The 17,196-nt window shown below is 35.5% G+C and overlaps 1 protein-coding gene across 4 annotated transcripts in view; it reads left to right on the forward strand.

The window, feature by feature from the left end:
* The window catches only part of scn5lab (sodium channel, voltage gated, type V-like, alpha b), a 251,401-nt gene that overhangs the window by 119,516 nt on the left and 114,689 nt on the right, over positions 1-17,196 (forward strand). For all 4 annotated transcript variants that reach the window (XM_087308804.1, XM_087308807.1, XM_087308803.1 and 1 more), the window contains 3 exon segments: positions 180-344; positions 1,092-1,457; positions 10,260-10,368. In XM_087308804.1, coding sequence (XP_087164930.1) covers positions 180-344; positions 1,092-1,457; positions 10,260-10,368 — 640 coding nt within the window.

Here is a 17,196-nt window from a genome sequence, read left to right on the forward strand (position 1 = left end):
ATAATAATAATAATAATAACGACAACAACTTGTATAAACTTTTTTTTTTACACAATACAGTATATTTTTTGCTAATTGTTGTTCAGCTCTTTAAAAGCAAGGAGGTTGTGTGCTGAGCATGTGAGAATCTCTCTGGACTGTGAGTATATTTCTGCATATTTCTGTGTGCTGTCTGTCAGGCGGCTCAGAAAGCACAAGAAACAGAGTCCATCCTGACGGCAGACGTGTCGCCCTTTTCTACACAAGACAAAGCCAAGCTGGAGCGCAGGAAAAGCTCCCGGCCGCTGTCAGAGGGCACAGGAGAAGACAAACCGGCCAAACTGGACCCCATAGAGGGCATTAAGGTACATTTATGAACAAAAAATAGAAATTTGTTGTTTATAGACCTTCACAACCAGCAGTAAACTCCTGTAATGCACTGACTTTTCCTTTTTCTTTTGCTAAACACAAATGCAATTGTTTTGTTTTTATTCCTTGTTTGTTTTTTGTTTTGTCTGGGTTTAGCAAAGTCCATTTTGTTTGGCCGAGCACCATTGCCTCAGACATGGAAGTGCTGATTCCCATCTGTGCTCCAAAACACTCTGCAGTAAACTGTCCCAGTGCATGCTGAAGGTCCATGTCTTATAAAGCCAGCAGGACAACATCATCTGCTAATAGCAGAGATGAACTCCTTTGGTCCCAAACCAAACCCCCACTGGCCAAAAGTTGTGCCTAGAAATTCAGTCCATGAAAATAATTAACAGAAGTGGTGAAAAAGGGCAGCATCCAACAGGAACAAGTCTGACTTAATGCGGGCAATGCAAACCAAATTCCTGCTCTGTTTATACAGGAGCTGGACAGCCCTTAACAGAACGCCTCTGATCCCATACTCCCAGAACACCCCCACAGAATGCATTTAGGAACTTTTTTCCTTGAGAGACACTACCAGGGGCATTTAGTTCCTGACAACATAGCTCTTAGAATCACTTAGCCAGTCAAAACCCATCACTATGATAAGGTGGCGGTTCATGAAGAAGTATCTCATCATAACACACATTTTTTTTTACAAAAATTCTCCTTTACTGACTTCCATGTCTGCTGTGTTTCTCCAGCAAACACACTCTCTGCTGGTGCGCACCCTGTCTCTGCGGGCCCGAAGGGAGAGCGCGGTCAGCATCTTCAACTTCCGGCCGGTCAACAAGGATTCAGAGCTGGACTTTGCCGATGATGAGTTCAGCAATCACGGAGACTCGGACAGTCGAGGTGGCGCTCTGGCGCTGCCCTGGAGCCGCAGACGCACCAGTGCTCAGAGCTCCTGCAGCCACAGCTCACAGTTCTTCTTCCCCAGCTTTAACATCAATGGCAAACTCATGGTAGCCGTGGAGCAGAACGGCATCTCCAGCCAGGGGCCGCTGACCCCCATGACCCCACTGACCCCACTGCCCGCCTGCACCATGGAGAAGCTCAAGGAGGAGAGCGTGAGTCATACACACTTACTGCAGTAACCTGTAGAGCAGTGGTTCCCCCTGCCCTGCACATTTTGCATGCCTTAATTAACACATCTGATTTAGATCAACTCATTGGCAGGGAGATCCATTAACTTATTATTATTTGTCAATTAAAAGAGACATACAAAATGTGCAGGGCAGGGGGAACCAAGATGAACAGCAACAAGACAGATGGAGATAATCAAGCGCTGCGGTACGATACTCAAAGTAGTTCATTTTACAATTATTAACAGAGAAATTGCAAGTAATGCCTGGAATTTTGCCAAATTGAAAAATGTGTAGTAATGAGTAGTAATATTAATTTTATTACATATTTAGTAATTTCTTTTTATATATTTATTTTTATTGTTATTAATATTATAATTACATTTTATATATTATAAAATTGTATATATAATAATATATAATAATAATAATATATAATAATGTATAATAATAATAATAATAATAATAATAATAATAAATTCACATCATGCATACATATTTATTTTTTGCTAGTTATTAATAAAAAATAATAATACATGTGTGTTTTATTACATTTTATTAAATATTTAGTAATTTCTATTTCTATTTCTATTGCAATTAATATTATAATAACATTATATATATATATATATATATATATATATATATATATATATATATATATATATATATATATATATAATAAAATAGTTATATTTAATAATAATAATAATAATTCACATCATGCATACATATACATTTTTGCTAATAATATTCATATTATTATTATTAATAATAATAATAATAATAATAATAATAATAATAAATGTGTGTGTGTGTGTGTGTGTGTGTGTGTGTGTGTGTGTGTGTGTGTGTGTGTGTGTGTGTGTGTGTGTGTGTACATATTTATTTATTTATTTATTTATTTATCTGACATGGACATCACAATTACACTGGACAACCAAATGCATTTGTTTAAGTGTTTTAGCTAACTTGCTAATTCTCAACACCTGTCCACAGGAGGCTTGAAAAAATTGTCAAAATGGAAATATAATAAATACATATACACAACATTATAATTCTTTAAATAAAAATTACTAAAGGCAAAAGCAAAGGCGACATGATCCAACAAACTACAGTAGACTACTTTTGCAAACACTGCTGTTAAGTTTTTAACCACTTTTTAAGAGCACTACTAAAAATATTTGTTACTTTCTGATTTTAGGCTAACACGTACTGTAAACCATTTCACAGTTTGGCTCCCTTTACAGAGAAAACAGATTGACCAAAGGAGGTCTTACACTTTGGCACTAGACACTCACCTTTAGCAGTTGCCGGTGTGACCCTGTGAGAGGTTTGATGCCGACTGATTAAATCAGAAAACAGGATTGGAGCATGATTATTTAAACATTTTAAAACCAATTAAATTGAGATAATTAAATGTAATAAAACTATCAAAACTAAAAAGATAATGTTTACATAAAAACTTAACAATGATGCCATCGCATAGGCTTTAAGTCCATAATTTAAGTGCTTGTTTATATATTGAGTCAATAGGCTTCAATGCAGTTAAACAGGCTTGTGACCACGATGTAATGCAATACGCCAAATGAAAGAATATCACTGTGTGCATGGATAATATTGCAGTTTGATATGTTAAAAACCTTCTAATATATATATATATATATATATATATATATATATATATATATACTCTCCTACATATATATTGTTTTTTTGTTTACAAAGTATCATTATGCTTATAATAGGCAGAGGAGATGTGTACAATAATGATGCTTTGGTCTGTTGTGGTCAGACAGTGCGTGTCAGCAGTCTGACTGAGGGTTAGCCGTGGTCCAGCAGGTTAAACTGAGGGTTAAAAGCTCTCAGAAACGCCTCGTCTCCATGTATATAAGTGCTCATGTCTCTCATATATTCATATAACATCTGTCTCTTTGATAATATGCATTATGCTCTTGCCTTCTGACCACTTCTTTCTTTTAGCGGCAGACTGAAGACCTGCTGTGTAATGATGAGTGTTATATAAGACCCTCCTGCGCTGCTCAAACGTCACCTGCTATCATTCTAATACAGAGACTTATTTATTGTAATTTAATAGCTCTGCTCTAATGATGGATTTTTGTTGTCTAGACGTTTTGCTTTTGTGAGCTAATGAGCCCAAAGTAGCGCTAATCTAATGATTTTACAGTACTGAAGTTATTAAGGAGATTGCAATGGAGTTCATCATGAAGGACCTCATGTTTCACTGCAGAAGGAAATGATAAACATAAGAAACTATATATAGCGTTTTAAATAAAGATACAAATTTTTAAGATTGCATACTTGTAATAAAATTAGTTTATAATGCAAAATCTTTATTAAAAATGTATATATATATATATATATATATATATATATATATATATATATATATATATATATATATATATATATACATTTTTAATAAAGATTTTATATTTTTTATTTTTTAAATTTATATATATAAATTTAAAAGGGATATATTTATTTATGCAAATTATATGCAAATTATAATATAATTTATATGTGTGTATGTATAAACACATACACATTCATATTGTATTAAATATTATATATATTATGAACAATATACAACATATCCTGAACAAACATGGCCTGGGTAAATACATAAATATCTCTTAATTACATGATAAAATATAAATATATTTCTATATGCAAATTAAACACTTTAAATTTACATATATTTATACTCCTTTTTCATTTTGATTTTACAATGCATCATCCTGAACACACTCTGAGCAAGCGTGTGTAGTATGCTATTATATATACATTTCGCTCTTTATTTCTCTCTCTCTCTGTACTTTAGCTGCAGATGCACAGTACAGGCATGTTGAAATGTGAAATATAATGAAAGCATGAGTCAGTGGTACAGTGGCGAGTCTGGGAGTGTGATTGCAGAGAGACGTTGCTCTTGATTTTTCGCTGGAAACACAATTACTCTTCCCAGAATGCCGTGTTATCAGTGCACTCGACGCCGCTGATCTGAACATGAAGCACTTCAGACGCACACTTCACACTTTTATTGTTATCAGTGTGCGTCAAAACATAGAATTAATGAGAAATGGTTATTTATATCAAGGAATATTTGAAATAATTATATAAAATTATTAGTTTAATTTTAATTTCAATTTTAATAATTATTTTAAATATTATTATTTTAAATATTATTATTATTATATTATATTATAACTATTATTTCATTAATAATAGGAATATTATTAATAATAATAATAATAATAATTATTATTATTATTGTTATTATTATTATTATTATTATTATTATTGTTGTTGTTAAAATTATTATTATAATTAACATTTTTAAATTTCAATTTTAAATATTATTTTAATAATAATAATAATAAAAATAATAATAATAATAATAATATTAATTATTATTATTATTATTAAAATAATATAAAATAATATATAGTGTGCATATAATGTTTTGTTGTTATGCTCTAGTGATTATAAACTTAGCATTGTGCCAAAATAAAGAACATAAAAGTTCACACTTTACAATGAGGTTACATTAAAGCGAATTAATGTATGTACTAAAATAAACAAACAATGCACAGTACATTTATTACAGCACTTATTCATCTTTGTTAATAGATATAAAGTTAGTATTCATTGTTAGTTCATGTTAACTCACAGTGCAGTAACTAATGTTAGCAAGCATGAACTTGAGTGTTAATAAGGCATTCTATAATAATGTAATATTACATATAATAAATATAGAATTTAGTATAATATAATATAATATAACATAACACAATATAATATAATATAATACAATATAATATAATATAATATAATATAATATAATATAATATAATATAATATAATATAATATAATTCAATATAATAAAATATAATGTAATATAATATAATATAATATGATATAGTATATTATAATGAAATATAATATGATTTAATTTATTACAATATAATATAATATAAAATAAAATAATATAACATAGTATAACAAAGTATATAATAATATAATATAATATAATATAATATAATATAATATAATATAATATAATATAATATAATATAATATAATACAATATAATATAATATAATGTAATATAATATAATTTAATATAATATAGTATATTATAATGAAATATAATATAATTTAATTTATTACAATATAATATAATATAAAATAAAATAATAAATATAGTATAACATAGTATAATATAATATAATATAATATAATATAATATAATATAATATAATATAATATAATATAATATAATATAATATAATATAATATAATATAATACGTTCCATACGTTCACTATATGTTGTCATGTAAATTCTTCTCTCCAATCCAAAACTACAATTATTTGACCTGCAAAATGACTCTGTTCTCTACTGGAACTCGGTGCTTTGTGTAGAAAGTTTTTTGGGCATTGAGAGTGTGTTTTTTCTTCCCTTTGTGGGGTGAAATGCAGTACATTCATGGTTTTGAGGCATTTCGATGAAGCGGAAGTTCTGCGTCATGCTGGAGCTTCTGAATTACTCAGAAAACTGTGTGATGGAGACCCTGTTGTCTTGGCAATGTAGTCATGGTAACACAGCAACAGATGTTGAATAAGAGTTGCCGAGACACACACACACACACACAGGAAAAAAAGAAAGAGAGAGAGAGAAATGCACACACACACATGCACATACACACACACACACACACACATACAGTGGTGTTTCCCTCAGCATGAGTGGGTGTTTATGGTGGGCCGCCGTCAGTTTCTCTTGCGTCATTCCTCTGATTACCTGCGATCAAAAACACATTATATAATCAGAGGGTCATTGTTACACACACAGACACACACATAGACACACACACATCATATCATTGACTCAAAGGCCTCACATTAAAACAATTAAAAGAGGCAAACGCTTAACAAAGCAGATGAGAAAAATCAAGCCATTTCCCCAAACTGCCATCAGCACTGAAGACGTCTGCTGCTCGGGTTAACAGATGCTTTTATTAGGCTTCTGTTTGGAAGAGAATCGATTTTTAAATGCCATCAGGAGTGTATGTGTGTGTGTGTGTGTGTGTGTGTGTGTGTGTGTGTGTGTGTGTGTGTGTGTGCGTGCGTGTGTGTGTGCATGCTTTTTAGCAAAGTCAATATATTATATCAAAGTCAGCTTTATTGTCAGTTAAATAAATACAATTGACAATAAAAAAAAACTTTAGATTATTTTAATAATTATATAAAAATGTAATGCATGACTATATTATTAATATTATTAATTCTGCATATAATGTAAATTGTTATTGTCCATTTAAAGAGCCCCTATTTTGCTTTAAAAAAGGACATATTTTGGTTTTGGGGTCTCCGACAACATGCATTGTCCAACACAATCTCACGGCAATTCGTATTTTTTTGATTTAGTGACTAATTCTTATGAATTGGTATGATCTAATTTGTACAATTTAGTACAATTTTCTCATCACCCAATGATGGTTGGGGTTAGGGGTGGGGTTAGGTGCCACGCCTCCTTTTTTAAATCGTACATTTTCATATGACTGAACTCGTAAAACGTAAAAAACGTATGTTTCCTCGTGAGATCAGGCTGGCATCGTCTCATAATATGCATTTATTTTTACCTAAATATCCCAACGACTCGCATATATTCGTTCAGCGATTCATTTGTTCCCAAACCCCTTCTTAACGTGATGCTGATCTGCGCTGATTGGAACAATAACCCAGTCTATTGTGATTGGTCGACTGCGTTCAGCATGAGACAGACAGAAATGCCCTACACGGCTACAGTATGAAGAAGCAGAAAGTATGTGAGAGCCCAATGCAGGAATGCAATAAAGCAATGCCGTTAAACACCAGATATACGCGACTCTTAACACTAACCCCAGGTAATAACAGCAACACACATTCAGTATTAATCCACACAGTGACAAAACCTGAACTATTTTGAACATTGACCGCACATGTGTAGGAGCAGCTGATGGTGGCCATAAAGGCAAACAGCAGAGGATCACTAGCTCAGAAATGCATTTAAAGGTTCACGAAACCCTCGAGTGCTTTTATTTGAGATGTTAACAGATGTGTGTGTGTTGAGCATCAGTTAAGACAATAGCTATGTTTCCATCCACCTATAAAAAAAACAGTTGAGGGAAACGCCATGATGCGCAAAAATTTTGAAAATGCGCATAAAATTTATTTTTTTGGTAATGCGCCAAACTAGGTAGGATACACTTTTTATTCGATAAGACAAAAGATGCGTATAAACTGCGATGGAAACACTTTTACCGCACAAACTCGAGCATGCATATTAAAAAAAGTTCATGTGATTTTGTTAAAAAAGATCATGTGATGCTTAAAATGTGTGTGAATGGATAAAACGTCAGGCTGAGCACATTATAAAACATCTGAAATGTTGTTTTGGTCATTATAATACGCCTTACCATTTTGCATTAATGTTATTATATTACTAACGACCTCCAGAATCAAAAGCGCCCGTGCTCCGCGTCTGACACAGCGCGCTCACTGCTTGTCAGGATTGTCTTCTGAGGCACATTCATTTAGAAAAGCTTGATGCAGCTTCTCCTACTGCAGCAAATGCAGTTTTTACTGTTGATATTTGGCGCCAGTTCATCAGGAAGTAACGATTTTGTTCGCTTTGACTCGTTAGATGGAAACGCTGCTTCATTCGCACAACTTTTATGCGATAATCCAGTTTTGCGCATAAAGTTTATTCGCATTTTTGGATGGAAACATAGCTAATGTTAGCACCTGTCAGCTTTAATTGTGGGGAAAACTGGGTCATTTTGAGCTTTTGTCAGCTGATTTCAGCTTCCGGGTTTAAAATGATTTTTGGGGCGGATCAAATCAGCAGTGTAGCGCAGAACTGCAAGTGCAAAGATAATGCGATGGTTTCTCATTATTATTCATAGCGGAGTTTTCTCATCCTATGAGAAGAGCCGGCTTCTTAAATATTCACGAGAGCACGTGCTTTCCGAAGGCAAAACAGACCTGCCTGCCAGTGCCAAGCTCAGCTGTGAAATCCTACATTGATGACTGGGTGAGACGCATCCGCGGACCCGCGGCACGCAGCATTAAGCCGTTCATGAAGGGTCGTATGTGTTTGTTTCCATGATCCAGAGGGTTTGTTGCATGTTTTTCCGCGCAATCCTTTTAGGGCCGATACAGCAAAGCTGTGTGTGTGCTGCAAGCAATTTAGTCGGGAGAGCAGTACGATAATGGCGGACGTTGCCTTTTATCAAGAGTTTGTTCACATTTAGACACATCGCCGGGCTGCTGTGTTCGCCTAAATCCTCCAGGTTACCAGCAGGGCTAATGGTTAAAATAGACAGGGCAAGAGACCTGCTGCACTGAGTCTGCATTCAGACCCGGAGATTGAAGGAGAAGTCCTCATTTATAGTGTTTATATAATCACGATTATCTTTATATTGATATAAATTAATATATATTGTGGTTGTGTGTATATGAAATTACAAATGTAGCAGGGCATTAAATTTAAATTCTTTGCATTTTAACTTTGTAAACTATAAAATCATGCGTCTCCGCATGGTTTGTGTCTCATTTTGTGAACCAACTGACAACAGTCGCTCCCCTCCTTCTCCCCTGCTCTACTGACCACGCCCACTCCTGTCCTTTGCTCATGGAGCTCCACGCCCACTATGATGCATCTTTTGAAAAAAATCGGAGGTGGACCTGAACCGAAAGTGGGGGTGTCATGGCCCTTTAAATCAGTAAAGAAAGAAGCAGGCGTCACGTTTTAATTTAGATTTGGACATGATACATGAACAGCCCAATACAGATATAACTTGAGAGATACAGTACAAGCACTGATCTATAATCGATACGTGATTGCAACTTATAACACACAATTAAACACATATTTTGCAAACTACACAAAATGAGGCAACAATTTTAATCACACTTACAGTTTATGATCTGGAGAAAGAAAAAACTGGTCCATTTTAACTGTAAAAGTTACTGACAACGTCCCTGTCAAAGTCTGAAAAAAAGTCTCTGCTGCTCCATCAATACGCCCTACCCAACTCCCCTAGCGCATGTGTTTGGACTTGTGGGGGAAACCGGAGCACCCGGAGGAAACCCACGCGAACGCAGGCAGAACATGCAAACTCCACACAGAAACACCAACTGACCCAGCTGAGGCGACAGCACTACCTATTGCATATCGCCCTATAAAAATCATGTCTTCTGTAACTAATACATAATCTTCAATTGATGTTATCTGGAGAAAAAAGTATATATTTATAATTTTAACCTTTTCTTGTCGGCTTAGTCCTTTTATTAATCCGGGGTCGTCACAGCGGAATGAACCGCCAACTTATCCAGCACATTTTTACACAGCGGATGCCCTTCCAGCCGCAACCCATCTCTGGGAAACTTATAATGTTTATATTTGAACTAAATATTAACATTGTACTTAAGCTCTTAACTAAAATTGTGACAATAGCCAGTCTACCATATAGCAACCCAAGCAACAACAACGAACAAACAGAATTAACTACATAGCTATTTGCTTAAATGATATATTTGAAGAGCACAGCACTGAAGTGTCCTTGCAATCTCACACAATGCTTCAATACATAGCTGGCTTGTTTATTTTATTCTTGTATTCATGAATTTGTTGGTCTAAAACTGTACTGGAATGATGCATGTCTTATGAAAAGTTGTGTGTTTGGTCCTGAAGTGTGTGTGTGTGTGTGTGTTGTTGCAGGGCCAGAACTCCTCCAATGAGCTGAGCAGTATGCTGCTGCCCCAGCTGCCCCCGGAGGGCCGAGACCGAGCCCTGAGCGCAACCAGCTACATCACTGACGCCATGGAGGGTGAGAGAGACACACAACACAACACAACACAACACAGCACAACACAACACAACACAACACAACACAACACAACACAGCATACACTAATGCAGCAGCAACAATACTCAGGTAGGCTGTGGCGTTGACACGATGCTCAATGGGTACTAATGGACCCAAAGTGTGCCAAGAAAATCTCCCCCACACCATTACAGCACCACCACCAGCCTGAACCGCTGATACAAGGCAGGATGATCCATGCTTTCATGTTGTTGAGGCCAAATTGTGAGCCGAGCATCCGAATGTGTCAGCAGAAATGGAGACTCATCAGAGCAGCAACGTTTCTCCAATCTTCTATTGTCCAGTTTTGGTGAGTCTGTGTGAATTGTAGCCTCAGTTTCCTGTTCTTAGCTGACAGGAGCGGCACCCGGTGTGCTCTTCTGCTGCTGTAGCCCATCCGTCTCAAGGTTGGACGTGTTGTGTGTTCAGAGATGCTCTTCTGCAGAGCTCGGTTGTAACGAGTGCTTATTTGAGTTACTGTTGCCTTTCTATCAGCTGGAACCAGTCTGGCCATTCTCCTCTGACCTCTGGCCTCATCAACAAGGCATTTGCGTCCACAGAACTGCCGCTCACTGGATATTTCCTCTTTGTCAGAGCATTCTCTGTAAACCCTAGAGATGGTTTGCATGAAAATCCCATCATGAGTTTCTGAAATACTCAGAGCAGCCCATTTGGCAGCAACAACTATCCCACGTTCAAAGTCTCTTAAATCCCCTTTCTTCCCCATTCTGATGCTTGCTTTGAAATACAGCAGATCATCTTGACCATGTCTACATGTCTAAATGCATTGAGCTGCTGCCATGTGATTGGCTGATTAGAAATTTGTCTTAACGAGCAGTTAGACAGATGTACCTAATAAAATGGCCGGTGAGCATTTATAGAAAGAAACCCATGTGAGTAAATAGTAAATTTTCATTTCTGGGTGAACTGCCCCATGAAATCATGGTTTTGATGACCTTCATTCTGCATTATTACAGTTTACGGAGGGTCAGAGAGCAGAAAAATCTTAATTTGTAATGTGAAAATGACTGAATATCTTATGGTTCTGCAATGACAAGAGAGTGAGTAATTAAATGACAGAAGTTTAATTTTTGGCTGAACTAACCCTTTAACCCCGAGACATGTCCATATGCGCAGAATATCCACATTGGATGTTTCTGTGAGGTGCGTGCGAGGACAGGAGAAGTATCTCCATCTGCTCGCGGTTAATATCGTCCCCTGAGACGCCGCTCGCTGTTGTTATTCAGAGCTGAGGTGTAGCCCTCATCATCACACAGGCAGACTCTGACATCACCCGGAAAGCACAAGATCCAGCCCAGAAAACCAGAACGTAACACCATGTCCTCGCTGCTTTTTAAATCATCGGGACTCTGTGTTATGTAGGTTACAGAAGCAGGCAGGTTCATGTAGAAACAAATACAAGGATGAATTCATTTGAAGCGTTCGCAGTGTTCCTGCAGGGCGGCTCGCAAACTGGGATAGAAAGTGCTCTGTGAGGATAAAGTTTTAATGATGAGTCTGATTCTGTGAAAATAATAAAGTTCATGATTAGGACTGTGACACAGAGGAAAATATGTTTGGAATCACCATTGTTTTTTTCAGCTGATGAAAAATAAAAGAGGGAGAGAGAGAGAGAGAGAGAGAGAGAGAGAGTTTACGGTGTATTGTAATCAGCTTCCCTGGTTATTTCATGGCACATCAAAAACTATTATCTATTCTATTAATATCACTTTTTAATAATTACAAATATTTAATAGGGGCAGCAGAGTGGCTTAGTGTTTAGCACCGTGGCCTTACAGCAAGAAATTCACCAGTTCGAGTCTCGACTGGGCCCGTTGGCGTTTCTGTGTGGAGTTTGCATGTTCTCCCCATGTTGGCGTGGGTTTCTTCCACAGTCCAAAGACATGCGCTATAGGGGAATTGATGAACATAACAATAATATTAATAATAAAGTAATAATAATAATAATAATAATAATAATAATAATAATAATAATAAAATAATAAAGTAATAAAAATAATAATAAAACAATAACAGCAATAAAAAATAATAATAACAATACTAAAGTAATAATATAATAATAATAATAATAATAATAATAATAATAATAATAACAATATTAAAGTAATAATATAATAATAATAATAATAATAATAATAATAATAATAACAACAACAACAACAATAATAACAATATTAAAGTAATAATAATAATAATAATAATAATAAAATAATAAAGTAATAATAATAATAATAAAGCAATAACAACAATAAAAAATAATAATAACAATACTAAAGTAATAATAATATAATAATAATAATAATAATAATAATAACAACAACAATAATAACAATATTAAAGTAATAATAATAATAATAATAAAGTAATAACAATAATAACAATATTAAAGTAATAATAATAATAATAATAATAATAATAATAATAATAATAATAATAATAATAATAATAATAAAGTAATAACAATAATAACAATATTAAAGTAACAACAATAATAATAATAATAATAATAAAGAAATAATAATTATTATTATTATAATAATGGAAATATAATAATAATAATAATAATAATAATAATAATAATGTAATAATAATAATAATTATTATAATAATGAAAATATAATAATAATAATAACAATAATAATAATAATAATAATAATCATAATAAATCTAATTTTTTATTTGTACAATTTTGGAAGGATTCACATTTAAATGTATTTCAATATAAAAGTCTCTCCAAATAAAAATTGTTGTTTGATAACATTAAAATTAAGGCATCTGATGAAGAATAAAGTGAAAGTTAAATGAATAAGCTTTAATATATCAGATGATAAAACTGCACTGTGCATAATAAATAAATAATTAATTAAATGTTATTTTCTTTGATGTGGATGCTGATATAAATTTAACATTTTATTTATTGTCTTCCGTGTTTGATTTTATGATTTATGTTTTAAAATTGTAGGTAAACACAACATGTGTTCATCTACGTATGTAATTCTAGTCTCTTAAATGAATACTGTCACAAAAAAATCTGCATTAAGAGCTATAAAATGAACATGGAGCAGCTTAGATTATCAAGAGTTGGAAGAACGTTGAAACCAACGAAATCTCTGATATTTTACTTTAAAGTTTATATTTGGTTAATTATGACCACAGTTTTCTGAGGAATTGTAATATTACTAGAGCTTTTTATCCTAAAAAACAATGCACAGTCTCTTACCTAAAATTACAGACACCCTAGCAAACCCCTAGAAACACCACAGTCTAGAAACAAGAAAATATCAACTTAGCAACCACTTAGAAACAACAGTCACGCCTAATAAAAAACAGAATCCCCCTAGCAACCCCCCAAAAAAAACACCGCCACTAACAACCCCCTAGAAACAACTCAGCCCCCTTTGCAACCTTCAAGAAACAACATTCCCCATAGCAACCTCCCATAAACAGCACAATCCCCCTAGCAACTCCTTAAAAACAATACAGTCCTCTTAGCAACCTCTTAGAAACAAGAGTTCCCTTATCGACGCCTTAGAAACAAAACAATGTTGTCCTAGCAACACCTTAGAAACAACACAGACACCATAGTTACCCCTTAAAAAGAACAGAATCCCCAAAGCAACTAGAAGTAGAAAAAACACTGCTTCAATAAGGCATTTGCGCCTACAGAACTGCCTCTCACTGGATTTTGATGCAATGTGATTGGCTGATTAGAAGTTGGCATTAACGAGCACTGGACAGGTGTACCTAATAAAGTGGCCGGTGAGTGTATATAGTATTACCGTACGTTCACACCGAAAGCGGCGAGAGCGTCAAAGTAGCCGGAAGTCATTCATTTTCAATGAGAGTTGGCGGCGAGGAGCAGCGCGGCGCGTCTTCGCCGGCGTAGGCGTCGAGGAGAGTTGAAATGAAGTCAACTTTATGGTAATGAGCTATGACGCGGTTCGGCGGCAAGCAATCAGAATGAAGACGTCCATCGCTTGATAGCAGTTCAGAGAACACAGACCTGTGAACTTTGGTTCCGACCACAGTTGTTCCCAAGGGTTTGATTATTGCGGTCACCGGATTTCCAATTATTTACAATTTTTTCCTACAGGAACATACATTAAATAAGTTACTGGCGAGTTACTGATGTTCATTAATGTTATATATTTATCTTAAAAAAGCGGGAATCTCACGCGATGTGACAGTACAAAACAGTACTGCTGCTTCAGGATATTTCAGACATATGGACACATATTGGATAAATAGAGCAAAGCCACACCACACGCAACTTGATCTTCCATTGTTAAATTAATTTGATAAGAAGTGCGCAACATTTTCACGCTAGAAACATGTTTCATGCAGGAATGTAACTGATATGCTGCAACGGCTCCTTTAAATATGAGATCAATGTAACGAGTTTTGACGCTCTCGCCGCCGGAGCTGAAGGCAGACAGCGTTGCCGCCAGGGCGGCCAGAGCGACCTTGGACGCTCCTGCCGCTTTCGGTGTGAACGTACGGTTACATTCTATTTTTATTCACTTTGCAATGCTTCTGACAGACCTTCATTTGACTTTCTGATTTTATGTATTAAAATAGGAGGTAAACTCTTATTTATAAAGCATTACGCTTTTATTTGCTATTAGTCTTAAAACAAAAGCATATATCAATAGTTGCATACAGTAGGAGCTGTTTTCTAAATGTTCATCAGCTCAGATCATCAAACTTTGGAATAATATGTTAAAAAGACTGAAATCTCTGACTGCAAAGTTTATATTCTGTCAAATCCGAGCAGTTTAAGACCTTTTTCGTAGGATTCCTAGGATTACTGGAGCCTTTTCCACATCAGGATGCTTCAACAAAAGTCTATTGTTTTTCTGTACGGTTAGTGTGCTCTCCTGACTAGACGCTGCTGAGAAAATGTCACCAATGAACAAAAATGGCCCATATTTTTTGTCCTTTTCTGGACTCTTGATTGGTCAGCACAAAAGTTGCTAACAGAAGGAGGCCTGCGCTCACAGGGTCTGAGTTTAGATCTGCTAGCATAAGAAAATGCCAATCCTCATTATCACGCATGTGAAAGCTGACACGGCAGGACAGCAGCAGGCCAAATTTACTGTAATGAGCGCGTTATGTCAGATGATGCGTACATACGTGTATGATAGATTGCTTGCTACCACTTACTGATTTATTTGTTTATAAATAGGCTGACTCTGAAACAGCTGTATTGCAAAAACACTCAGACATACCCTTTACAAAAAATTACCACGGTAATTATAGTTCTTACTGTATATTGTACTGCCAAGAATTTTAATCATTCCCATGAGAAAATAACTTTTGGGCACCTCAAGACAAAACAAAAAACGTCAAAGCAAATGCTGACACCCTGCATCTAGAGTGCAGTACCAGAAAACAACCACTAGAAACAACACAGACACCCTAACAACCTCTTAGAAACAACAGAGACCCTAACAACATTTTTGAAACACCGGAACCCCAACAACACCCTAGAAGCAACACAGACACGCTAACAACCCCTTAGAAACAACAGACATCCTAACCACCCCTTAGAAACGACAGACATCCTAACCACCCCTTAGAAGCGACAGACATCCTAACAACCCCTTAGAAACAACAGACATCCTAACCACTCCTTAGAAATAACAGACATCCTAACAACCCCTTAGAAACGACAGACATCCTAACAACCCCTTAGAAACGACAGACATCCTAACAACTCCTTAGAAATGACAGACATCCTAACCACCCCTTAGAAACGACAGACATCCTAACCACCCCTTAGAAACAACAGACATCCTAACAACCCATTAGAAACGACAGACAATCTAACCACCCCTTAGAAGCGACAGACATCCTAATTACTCCTTAGAAACGACAGACATCCTAACAACCCCTTAGAAATGACAGACATCCTAACCACCCCTTAGAAGCGACAGACATCCTAATTACTCCTTAGAAACGACAGACATCCTAACAACCCATTAGAAACGACAGACAACCTAACCACCCCTTAGAAACAACAGACATCCTAACAACCCATTAGAAACGACAGACAACCTAACCACCTCTTAGAAACGACAGACATCCTAATTACCCCTTAGAAACGACAGACATCCTAACCACCCCTTAGAAACGACAGACATCCTAACAACCCCTTAGAAACGACAGACATCCTAATTACCCCTTAGAAACGACAGACATCCTAACAACCCCTTAGAAATGACAGACATCCTAACAACTCCTTAGAAACGACAGACATCCTAATTACCCCTTAGAAACGACAGACATCCTAACAACCCCTTAGAAACGACAGACATCCTAACAACCCCTTAGAAACGACAGACATCCTAACAACCCCTTAGAAATGACAGACATCCTAATTACCCCTTAGAAACGACAGACATCCTAACAACCCCTTAGAAATGACAGACATCCTAACCACCCCTTAGAAACGACAGACATCCTAACCACCCCTTAGAAACAACAGACATCCTAACCACCCCTTAGAAACGACAGACATCCTAACAACCCCTTAGAAATGACAGACATCCTAACCACCCCTTAGAAACGACAGACATCCTAACCACCCCTTAGAAACAACAGACATCCTAACAACCCATTAGAAACGACAGACATCCTAACCACCCCTTAGAAACGACAGACATCCTAACAACCCCTTAGAAATGACAGACATCCTAACAACCCTTTAGAAACGACAGACATCCTAACAACCCATTAGAAACAACAGACATCCTAACAACCCATTAGAAA

This window comes from Danio rerio, chromosome 24 (assembly GCF_052040795.2).
Source record: "Danio rerio strain M-AB ecotype USA chromosome 24, GRCz13ab, whole genome shotgun sequence".
In the NCBI taxonomy this organism is placed as follows: Eukaryota; Metazoa; Chordata; class Actinopteri; order Cypriniformes; family Danionidae; genus Danio; species Danio rerio.